The 12,119-nt window shown below is 42.8% G+C and overlaps 1 protein-coding gene and 1 non-coding gene across 3 annotated transcripts in view; one reads left to right on the top strand and one right to left on the bottom strand.

Moving 5' to 3' along the window:
- The window catches only part of CEP85 (centrosomal protein 85), a 51,429-nt gene that overhangs the window by 12,765 nt on the left and 26,545 nt on the right, over positions 1-12,119 (top strand). For both annotated transcript variants that reach the window (XM_055140336.1, XM_004603466.2), the window contains 2 exons: positions 4,084-4,236; positions 11,285-11,976. In XM_055140336.1, the coding sequence (XP_054996311.1) occupies positions 11,359-11,976 (618 nt within the window). In that variant the 5' untranslated portion in view covers positions 4,084-4,236; positions 11,285-11,358. The remainder of the gene's footprint in view (positions 1-4,083; positions 4,237-11,284; positions 11,977-12,119) is intronic.
- Positions 2,731-2,859, bottom strand: LOC129405346 (small nucleolar RNA SNORA66). The gene has a single exon (XR_008630510.1). It is a non-coding gene; the product is annotated as a small nucleolar RNA SNORA66 (small nucleolar RNA).

The raw sequence follows: 12,119 nt of genomic DNA, 5'->3' as shown, positions 1-12,119 counted from the left end.
ATTTCTGGTGATGTTTAGGCCTGGTGGTGCTCAGGGACCACCAAGGCTAAGCACTGGTTGTGCTGTGGTGAGGATCATATAGTTCTGAGGATTGAATCGAGGGCCATAAGCATGGTAGGCATGTACTCGGTCTCTTGAACTACCTCCACATCCTTATTGCGATTTTTTTTCTATTTTTTGCTTTTTGGGTCACACCCAGCGGTGCTCAAGGGTTCTCTCTTGGCTCTGCACTCAGGAGTTACTACTGGCAGTGCTCAGGGACTGAGGCCAGGGCTCAAACCTGGGTTGGCCATGTGCAAGGCAAATGCCCTACCTGCTGTACTATTGCTCTGGCCCCTTATTTTTTATTTTATTTTATTTTATTTTATTTTGGCTTTTTGGGTCACACCCGGTGATGCACAGGGGTTACTCCTGGCTTTGCACTCAGGAATTACTCCTGGCGGTGCTCAGGAGACCATATGGGATGCTGGGAATCCAACCTGTGTCAGCCCCATGCAAGGCAAACGCCCTACCTGCTGTGCTATCGCTCCAGCCCCCATGGCCCCCTTATTTTAAAAAAATTATTAGAATTTAAATCTTTGCTAGTATGTTAGTAAGTCAAGTAGTTATTGAATATTTGCTACCTGACAGATCTCAACAAATAAAGTCAAATAAATCCCAACAGTCTTGTTTTACCAGCTCAGAGATTTTACTGATTTTCCCCCTCCAAAATAAATTCTTAAATCCTAATTTTTCCCCCCTACATTTTCCTTTCTCTTTTTTTCCCAGGAGGTGGTTTTTTGGGGCTACATCCAGAAGTTCTCTTGGGCTACTCCCAGCTCTGCTCAGGCCTCACTCTCAGTGGTGCTTAAGGGACCATGCAGTGTAGGTACTCCAGACCATTGCGCTCCCTCTCTGGCCTCTTTAGGTTTTTTTTTTTTTTTTTTGGGGGGGGTCACACCTGGCAATGCACAGGGGTTCCTGGCTTTACACTCAGGAATTACTCCTGGCGGTGCTCAGGGGACCATATGGGATGCTGGGGATCGAACCCGGATCGGCCGCGGGCAAGGCAAATGCCCTACCCGCTGTGCTATCACTCTGCCCCCGGCCTCTTTAGGTTTTCAAAAGTCAACTTTATCTGGATTCTTTTGCCCACTAAGAGAGTACCCTGATTCGGTCAAGCAGTGATTTTTTTTTTTCTTTTCGTTTTCTTTAAATTTTTTTTTTTTTTTTTTATTGAACCAGCGATAACAAAGTTACAAAGTTATTCATGATTGGGTTTCAGTCATATAATGTTCCAACACTTGTCCCATCACCAGTGTACATTTCCTACCACCATTGTTCCCAGTGTCTCTGTTTCTGTCTCTGTCTCTTTCTCTCTCCCCACCTTTTGAAACCTGATGTTTTATTTTTTTGTTTTTTTGGATTTTTTTTTTTTCTTTTTTTTGCTTTTTGGGTCACACCCGGCGATGCACAGGGGTCATTCCTGGCTCGTGCACTCAGGAATTATCCCTGGCGGTGCTCAGGGGACCATATGGGATGCTGGGATTCGAACTCAGGTTGGCCGCGTGCAAGGCAAACGCCCTACCCACTGTGCTATCGCTCCAGCCCCCGCTCCCCCCCCCTTTTGAATTTTATGGTTTGCAGTACAGATAATGAAAGGTTATTAGGTATATCCTTTTTCTTACTTTCAACACTCAGTTCTTATCCAAAATGATCATTTCCAGCTATTATTGTCACATTAGTCCCTTCTTTATCCTAACTGCCCTTTGCCCTCCACACACTCTTGTGGCAGGCTTCCAACTATTGATTAGTCCTTCTGGTCCCTGTTTGCCCTGTCCTTGGATATTAGTCTCACACTATATGTGTGTGTGTGCATATGTATATATACATATATATAATTTTTATATCCCACAAATAAATGCAGTTATTCTATACATGTCTCTCTCCTTCTGACTCATTTCACTCAGCATGATACTCTCCATATCCATCCATTTATAAGCAAATTTCATGACTTCATTCTTCCTAAAGGCTGTGTAGTATTCTGTTGTGTAGATATACCATAGTTTCTTTATCCAGTCATCTATTCTCGGACACTTGGGTTGTTTCCAGATTCTGGCTATTGTGAATAGTGCTGCAGTGAACATAGAAGTGTAGATGATGTTTCTGCTGTGTGTTTTTGGGCACCCAGGCTACAATCCCAGAAGTGGTATTGCTGGGTGAGTTCAGTTTCTAGTTTTTTGAGGAATATCCATATTGTTTTCTAAAAAGGCTGCGTCAGGGGCTGGAGCAATAGCAGAGCGGGTGAGGCATTTGCCTTGCATGCAGCCAACCCGGGTTCAATTCCCAGCATCCCATATGGTCCCCTGAGCAAAAATTAAAAAGCTGAATCAGTCAGCATTCCAACCAAAAAGGAATAAGAGTCCTTTCTCCCTGCACCAGCACTGGTTGTTCTTGTTCATTTGGATGTGTGCCAGTCTCCAAGCAATGGTTTTCAGCATAGGACTAGACCACTGGTTACCCTAGGAAACATTTGGGCAGTTATTATGGATTTGTGGCTATTACTGGCATCTAGTGTCTAAGGACCAGGGATGCTAAACCATTTTATAATGTATAAAACTGTCATGTTAAAGAACTGTGATTCCCAGAATGCTAAAACCATGTGTTAAGAAAATTTGCAAGAAGAAAGAATGTGGGTATTAGAATCAGAACAATCTAGTTTCAAATCTTAGCTCACTCCCTCTGTAAAACAGGGATACTAGGATAGAGTAGGCAACCTCAGTAGTATCTGAAGGTGATGCGCTTTTATCACAGCAGTTATTTTAGCAAACCTGATTCCACTCACTTCAGTATCATTCAGAATTAGTGATGAGTTTGCACAATACTACTTTTTATTAAGTAGATAGATGAGATTATGTTTGTAGAGTACTGTAAGGTTTTTGTTTTTTGTTTGGCCACATCCAGCGGAGTTTAGGGCTTACTCCTGGCTCTTTGCTCAAGGATCTTTCCTGGTGATTCTCAGGGGACCATATGTGGTGCTGGGGACCAAACCGAGTTGAATGTGTGCAAGGCAAGTGCTTTACCTGATATACTATCTCTCTGGCCCCTGTAAGGTTTTTTAAAAAGTAGTGATTGCTGGGCTGGAGAGGTAGTTCAGTGAATTATGAGCAATTCAAAAGAGTGCGTTCTTTGCATGCAGGAGGCCTGATTTTGATCCCCAGCACTCTAATGTTCCCCCAGGCACTGAGCCAGAAGTAACCTGAGCATTACTGAGGTTAGCATAAAAAATAAGACCAAAGAAAGTAATAATTGCTATTAAATATTGTTTTTCTATCCCAGTACCCTTGAAATTATTTACATCTTATCTCTGTTTTTGTTCTCTCCTTGCTATAGTTTTAATTTTATAAAAGCTAGCTTAGGATAGCTAAAATAGACATAAAGGAAAAAGGGGTAGGTAGGGTGCTGCTATTCTCTATAAGGTTTATGTAATTGTTTGCATTGGGTAGAGGGTCTGGCTGGTTTCACAGGGCTTCAGGAATTTATGAAAGGCTGAAGTGGGAGCTAGAAGGAAAGAGATTTATTGGGTACACTGTGAAGGTTATGGGCAAGACGAGAGCAGTCTGCCATGGGGTTGGGCACTAGAGGGGGAGTTGCTGCCTCTTGTTTTCAAAGTAGGTTGTGTTCCCTTCTGCTAGAGGGAGCAGGGTGTTCTTCAGCAATAGGATGAATGATAGTTTACTCAATAGGAGACTTTTCAGACCATAACAATTCTTTGTTTTCATTTTTTTCCTCCTTGTATTGCTGGAGATCCAGGGCCTTTCACACATGTGGGGCATATGCTCTGTTGCTAAGCCACATCTCTTGCTCTCGAATTTAAGTAATTTTTTCTTCTTTTGGTTTTTGTTTTTGGGCCATACCAGTGATGCCTGAAGGTTGCTTCCAATTGTGCTAGAGGACCATGCAGTGCCAGGTGTTGAACACGGGCCTCCTGTGCTGGTCATAAACTCAACTCATTGAGCTACCCCTCTAGCCTAGCTTTTAAGTGATTTAAAAAAAAAAGTATGAAGTGGTTGGCACTAAAGGTGAGAAATGCAATTGTTTCAGGTTCCAGTGTGATTCAGAAGAGCAATTCCTTGGGGACTGAATGGCAGACCCCAGTTGTCTCCGAAGCCTTCCGGAGCCGCTTCAGCCGGTGTTCAAGTGTAGCTGACAGTGGAGATACAGCCATTGGCACATCATGCTCAGATATTGCAGAAGGTAGGTTTGGAATAATGATTTGATAGCCATGTCTTATTGTTTCATACACTTGTATCACTTCTCATCCTGTTGCTCATCGATTTGCTATGCATGTTGCATGCTAGTGTAGCCCAATGGCATCTGCTCGCTCCAGGAACATGAAGAGCCTCAAACCATTTTTTTTCAGGGTCTTGACGAAGAATTCTTGATGAAGAAATATTTATATAACTATTTATATGAAGAGGAAGTCATATTGTATCTATATATTCATAAATATTTCTTTAAGTCAAGAGAACCTGTTTGATTTTTTTTTTTTGGTCTGTTTTTTTGTTTTGGGGCCACTCTGGTGCTTAGGGTTGGCTTGATCCTGGCTCTGAGTTCAGGGATCACTCCTGGCAGTGCTGGGGGGCACCATCTGGGGAGCTGGGGATCAAACCCAGGTCACCCAGTGTAGGGCAAGTGTCATTACCACTGTGCTAATTGTTTTGTCCCCTCTGCTTGATTATTACCCTCTTCTTCCTTAGAGTTGATCCTGTTCTTTCCATTTTGACTGTTTCTTCTATCTGAAATAACTTTTTTTCCTGGATTTTGGACCCACTTGGCAGTGTTCTGGGACTACTGCCAACTCAGTGCTCAGAGGTTATTCTGGGTGGTACTTGGAGGGGACCGTGTGCTGGGATTTGAACCCAGGCCTCCTGCATGCAAAGCATGTGCCCCAAACAATTGAATTCTCTCTCTGGCCCTTTGAAATAACTTGTTTTGAGGGGATGGGGCAATGATTCACACCTGATGGTGCTTGGAGGCTCTCCTGACTATGCTTGAAGAAGTTGTTCCTGGTGGTGCTCAGGGAACTGTACTGTGCTAGAGCTGAACCTTGGGTCTCCTACATGCTAAGAATGCCCTTAGCCCTGAAATAATTAATAGTTTTGGGGACTACAGTCACCAGTGTTCACTATTCCTGGGAACAGGCTATTCCTGACTTGTGCTCAGGGGTCACTCTTGGCAGAGCTTGGTGAAACCTGAGGCTGGGGATCTGTCCATTAATACATGGACAAAAGCATGTGTTCGAGCCCTTTGGGCCATATCCCTGACCCCTTAATCTTTTGCTGGGGATAAGCTCATGACCTTACACTTTCCCTGGGTGCTCTCTAAACCACTGAACCATTTTCTGGCCCTTTCACACTGGGTATCCCTTATAACAGAATGTCAGGATCACCTTAGCTTCTGGGGTTTGAACTCTGTAAGTTGTGATTGCTGGGAATCACAGCCATCAGGACTTTCCATGCCACTTTCCTGCATGTAAGGGCGTTTTCTTTGTTTTTTAATTTTTTGTTGTTGTTGAGTCACTGTGAGATACACAGTTACAAAGCTGGGGTTTTAACTGATAACCTAGTACTTTGCAAACAAGCACTTAATGCCTTTAAGCTATTAAACTGTCTTCCTGTTCCTTGTACTTAAGTCTTTCAAAAACCCAACAATGGGTGCCAGGGATGTGGCTCAGTGTAGAGTGTAAGCCTTCATGCATGAGGCCTTGGGTTCAGTCCCCGGCACTAAAAAAATGAAAAGGAGGTAAATCCATGATTGAGAGCTTACCCCCTGTGGGGTCAGAGAGATAGTCCAGCAGGTAGGGTGTTTGCCTTACATGCAACTGACCTGGATTCAATCCCCAGCATTCTATGGTCTCCTAAACACTGCCAGAAGTTATTCCTGAGTACAGAGCCAGGAGTAACACCCCTGAGCATCTTGGGTATGACACTCCCCGAAAAAAATTTTTCTCTCAGTTAAATTCACTAACTAAATTTAACTCAGATCTTTTGTTTTTGATTTGGGGCCTCATAGGGCTGTGCTTAGGACTTACTCCTGGCTCTCTGCTCAGGGGTCACTCCTGGTGGGAGTCCAGGGACCAGGTCAGGGATTGAGTCCTGCAAAACAAGCATCTTACACACTAGACTACCTCTCTGGCCCCCAGCCCTGTTTTATGTGTATCCTTTTTTATTTTGGGTTTTGTTTTGGTTTTTATTTTTTGGCTACACTTGGCAGGGGCAACTCTTGACTTAGTGATTGAGGAGCCATATTGTGCTGGGGATCAGAGCCAAGGCTCCTGCATGTTTTGTTATTTAAGGATCTAAGTCAGTGTTTCTCATAGTGGACAGTACTGTTGGGGTTTGGGGAAAACACACACTGGAAATGATCCGGAGGGGCAGTAATAGTTTTGGGTACAGTCAGGGAGCACTTTCTGTTTTTCACTTATGGAAGAACTTAAGTGAAGTTCTCCCAGGGGGCTGCTGAGCAATTAAAAAATATTTTTTTTAATGTAAAAGGGCTGGTAGGGGCCAGAGTGATAAGATAGTACAGCAGGTAGGGCATTTGCCTTGCATGTGGCCAACCCGGGTTTGATCCCCGGTATCCTGTATTGTCCTCCGAGCCCCACCAGGACTGATTCCTGAGTGCAGAGCAGGAGTTACCCCTGAGCACCACCAAGTATGGGCCAAAATTTTTAAAAAATACAATGGGGTAGTGGTAGGGCCAGAGAGATTGTACAGAGGTTAAGGCATTTGCCTTGCATGTAGCTGTGGCCATAGTAATGATCAAATCCTGGCACTGCAAGTAGTCCCCAGCACCACCGGTATGGCCCTTGAGCAGAGGTAGGAGAAGCCCAAGGGAAATAGAAGGGAAGGGTGGTAGACCAAATAAGTTTGGGAATCTGATCTAAGGTATATTTTCTAACCTATTTGTTATATACCATGGTCTTCATCTTTTTTCTAATGGGCCACACCTGGCAGTGATCAGGATCAAGGACTATATTCGGTGTTGGAATTCCAACCCGGTTCATGGGCACAGCCACATACGAGGCATAGCCCCTAACCCTTGTACTTTTTCTCCAGTTTCAGTGGTCTTATCTTAAATCTTTCTCATTTTTGTTCATGAATCTCACTAGGTTTATTTGAATCCTAGTTGATAACCTTTATGACTGGCATAAAATGTATTTTTTTGCTATATCTTTGGAGCTGTTGCTGGGATTACATGGGGGCAGTTTCTGGGTGTGACCACCTTGCTACTGGATAATGGGGGATCTGGGCGGAAGAGGCCCAGTCCCGATCCGAGCAGGCTTGGAGATCTCATCAGTCTCACATACCTGGGTTCCTCTACCGGTTCCTTCATGCGTGAGGCTCGTCTGAATGTGGGGATAGGGGCCTTGAGCATGGCTGTGGCTGGGTTCCGGAGGTCTTCGGCTGTAGGGGCTCTGTTCGGGGCGGGGAGGGAAACTCAACCCACCCCTTCTAAAGAGCCCCCGGTGAAGACAGCCAGGCGCGGGGGCAAGAGACTCTGCCCATCAACAGTCAACATCCAGAGACTATAAAACCAAGCTTGGAAGCAACATCCTATAGCCTAGTTCTCCCTCTCGGAGAACCTGGCAAACTCCCCGTGGCGTATTCATATGCCAAAACCAGTAACAATGAGGAGTCTCATTCCCCTGACCCTGAAAGAACCTCCAATGTGGCGCCGTTGGGAAGGATGAGTAAAGTGACGCTTCTAAAATCTCAGGGTTAGGATGAATGGAGACGTCACTGAGACTGCTTGAGAAAATCGACGATCAGTGGGATGATGATGATGATGATGATGATGATGATGATGATGATGATGATGATGATCATCATCATCATCATCATCATCTTTGGAGCAAACAAATTTGAGACTTAATAAACGGAAAATAGGCACTTTATCTATTAATCTATCATCTGGCCAGAGTCAGTACATTAGGTAAGGCATTTGCCTTGCGTCTGCCCCACGCAGTGTTCAATCCCTGGCACCCCATCCTGCCTCCTGAGTTGCACCTGGAGTGATTCTTGAGTTCAGAGCAGGATGGAGTGCCAGGGATTGGACACTGCGTGAGGTAGACGCAAGGCAAATGCCTTACCTAATGTACTGACTCTGGCCCCATATTAGCAGGGAGAAGAATCTGATGAAATGGGGTAGAGGTGGATGCTAGAGAGATCAGAAAACTTTGAACTCTTTGGTGAAAACTACCATGCTTATAAACTAGCAAGGGATGTAGGTTATATCCCTGATCAGAACTTAGTGTTAATCAAGTTTTCCCCTTACCAAGAAGGAAGGTTTGAGTTAGGTTTTCAGTTGGGTGGGGGGAATGGCAGATGTGTGGGGCAAAAGGTATAGTTGAAAAGAGAAGAGAGATTTGAAGATAATCCTTAAAGTTGCAAAAGCCTAAAGATTTGAGAACATCCCTGAATAAAAAGTATACATTCTATACACTAAACTTTGAAGGTTTTTGAAAATTATAGATGGTGGCCCTTTTGAAAATAAGTATTGCAGTTTTTGTTTTCTTCTCCATCACTGCATGCACTCTATCACTAATTTAACTTAACTCACTGCCAGCCCTTATTAATTCTATCATTTCCATTGTTGTGTCACTCCTGGTTGTCTTAATTTTGTTTCAAAAGTTTGATTTTGAGAGTTCAGCTCAACAGACTGAGCATATGCTATGTGTACAGGAGCCTTAGATTTGATCCCTAATGCTACGTGGTCCCCTAAGCATAGAGCCAGGAGCATCATCCCTGGCACCACTGCATGGCCCCAAATGCAAAACATTCCAGAATGTTCACAAACTAAACTTAATATTGTAATTTTACATTTTATAGCATAGTGTCAGAATCATGCAGTTTCCTTAATAGAAATAAGTAATATTTGCTAAGAAAAAGCATAATAGCCATAGATGTATTGCCTTTAAAAAAATTTGACTTGCTCTTGAAACCTGTGTTCTCTCTTGAACAGGTATCTTGCTTGCTTGTCTCTGTCTTTGCTTAGCTACTGCCACTCTGGAGAAGCATGTGTTCTATCTTGAATATCTCTTCTCTCCCCTCATATTCTAATTAATTTTCAATAAAAATTTTATTGCTTCACACAAAAAAAAATTTATTACACCGTGGCTTACAGAGTTGTTCATATAATAGAGTTGTTTCAGACACAGTGTTCAGCAGTAATCCTACTACCACACCAATGCGACCTTCCTTCTATCAGTGTCCCACCCCAAAGCCTGCTCCCCTTAGCAGGACAAACAAATTTACTTAACATTGCTTGTTAGAACAAAATAGCAAATGGGACAAAATAGATCAATAAAAGTCAGTTTATGATTATTATGTCTCACAATGGTCATTAGGATTTATCATGCTGGTTGAGCCCTCTGTATTATTGTTTCACTCATTGAGCTTGGTGTGCTTCTATGCAACTTTCTCATTCAATTTACTGTTGTTCCTACTGGGCTGCAAGTTCTGTGAAATTTAGGGAAAAGCTTTATGGATGGAACAGGGCCGTTTTTATGGCAGAGGAAGTCAGGTGTGACAGCTGCTTGACCTATTCAAAAGAGGCTTTGTAGATGTAATACTTTCACTAGAAAAAAACATTCTCTCGCATCAGTTGGTGTTTTTTGTTTTTGTTGTTTGTGGGGAGGACCAACCCTGGTAAGTAAGCCCAGACTTACTTGTGTCTCTGTGCTTAGGGATTATTTCTGGGGGTGCTGCTTTGTTGGGTATCACACCGAGGCTGGCCGCATGCCAGACAAGTGCCTTAACCCATGTACTACTCTGAGTACCTAGTATTCTTCTTATTTGTTTGTTTGTTTATTGATTCTGGTTTTAGTAATAATTAGGTTGTTACAGATTCAAACTGAATTTGCTGAGTCTTGAGAGTGCAGCCATAAATGAAGAATAGAAGGAAGTGTTAGCATAGTTGCTATGAAGTATGTACTACAACCCTTTGAAATATCTCACTTGGCTCCCACCAGTGTTTTTATTTTATTTTATTTATTTATTTTGGTTTTGGGACACACCTGGCAGGCACCTTACCCAATGTACTGTCTCTCTGGTCCCTCCCACCAATGTTTTTAAAGAGCTACTTATAAACCCATATTAGGTTATGGTAGTTGAACTGTGTTCATATAATTCTGGGAAAGGTTATAGTATGTGTCTCCATTCACTGATAGCTTTATGTTGGTGTAAAAAAAAAAAGATAGTGTGCTTAGTTCAGTAAAATATTTTGGATATTGATATATAGAAAGACATACATTCCTGTCCCCTTAACTGTGCCTACTGAAGAGTACAGGTATGTTTCCTCACAGTGCTGTTTTGTTGCTTGTAGCCAACTATCCTTGCTCTCTGTAGTCCTTTTGTGCAGTACTTGAAAGTTGAAAATATATAGAAATGGAACCTTCTATAGTAGGGCTAATGAGAGAGTTGTCTTTTAAGATTAGGCAGGAACGAAGGGAAGCGTAGGTTCAATTTGAAGGAAAAGTGAAAAATCCTAGTTGGATTGTGCTTCCAAACTAACACTGCAGTAAACATGTTAACTACAATAACAGTAAAAAAAAAAAAAATTCTGAATCAAGGGATGAGATTTAAAATATAAAATATAGAGAATTTCACTGTATGCCCACTTGAGAGAGTTCCCTTTGCTAGAGTGAAACCTGAGAGTTACTAAGAATAACTTCATATATCCAGGCAGTCTAGTCTGGCCTGTGGGAGAGAGAACAAAATCCTGATTCAGAAGTGCTGCCTGCCCTGGGTACACTGAGCAGCACTATTCAGTTTGCCTTATTCTTCAGATAGTTTAGATTCATTACTCCCCTTCACTGGAAACTTTTGGAAGTCACAGAATTTTGGCACCCTTGGAAACGACATATTTATTAGATTGGATTGTGGCTTAGTGTCACCGAGCTTCCAGAAAAGTGGGACCTAATCCATTTCTCTTAAGTAAGTGATTTTTTTCTTTAGTTTTCAGCCTTACTGGTTTTCTGGGCTTTTGTTTTTAGTCAAATACAGAGGAAAGTATGTAAGTTAAAAGTGGAGCAGTATTGTGTTTAGTTGGTTTACCTTGTAAAATGACATTTGAGATCCTAGGACACACATCTCTCAATTAGGCTGCCATGCCTTTCTGCCTGATAATTGTGATAATGGTGCCCTTTCTGCCTAATCTGAGGACAAGCAGGGAGTGCTTGGCATAGCAGCCAAACTCAAGAGCTTCAATTTTGGTTTATGGAAGATTATTCTCTCCACAGATTTTTGCAGCTCAAATAGCAGTCCTTCTTTCCAGCCCATCAAAAGTCACGTAACCATTCCAACAGCCCATGTGATGCCTTCTACTTTGGGGACCTCTCCTGCCAAGCCAAATTCTACACCTGCTGGACCTTCTTCCAATCTGCCTTTATCAGGGTTAACTGAAAATGTGGGAATGATAAGAAATGGGGATCTTGGTGCACTTAAACGTTCTCCAGGCCTACCTAGAGACATCATGTATCTTTGTGGTACTGCTGGAGAAAATGGAATTGAGCAATCCTGGTTTCCAGCAGTGGGCCATGAAAGAGAAGAAGTAGTGAGGAAATTTGATATTCCTAACATGGAATCTACCCTCAATCAGTCACCAGTGACGGAGACATTTTATTCTGATCCCCACTACCGAGTCCACTTTCACAATCCAAGAACCGACACAAACAAGGATTTGTACAAAGTGTTGCCTGAGACCAAGAAGGCACCAGTCAGTGGGGCAGTATGTGAACGGAATGGACAACACCCTAATGGCAGTGGAGTGCTCCCTTTGGGCCTCCAACCTGCTCCTGGGCTGCCAAAGCCTCTCCCCTCTCAGGTGTGGCAGCCGAATCTTGATTCTTGGCATCCCCAGGAGCGATCTTATGAGCTCAGCACTTGTCGTCAGCAGTTGGAGTTGATCCGTTTACAAATGGAACAAATGCAGGTAGAGACCCTTTTTTTGCTTGGATTTTCAGTTTCTCTAGAGGTGTTGGAATTGTGTCTGTTTTATCCTATAATTTGACTCAAAAGAAAAATATTTGTAAGAAAGAAACATTTGTAGATAGAAAATCATGGTTTGTGAATTCA

This window comes from Sorex araneus, chromosome 5 (assembly GCF_027595985.1).
Source record: "Sorex araneus isolate mSorAra2 chromosome 5, mSorAra2.pri, whole genome shotgun sequence".
Lineage (NCBI taxonomy): Eukaryota > Metazoa > Chordata > Mammalia > Eulipotyphla > Soricidae > Sorex > Sorex araneus.
Note: the sequence above shows the minus strand (reverse complement) of the source record. Positions and strands in the feature narration are given on the sequence as shown.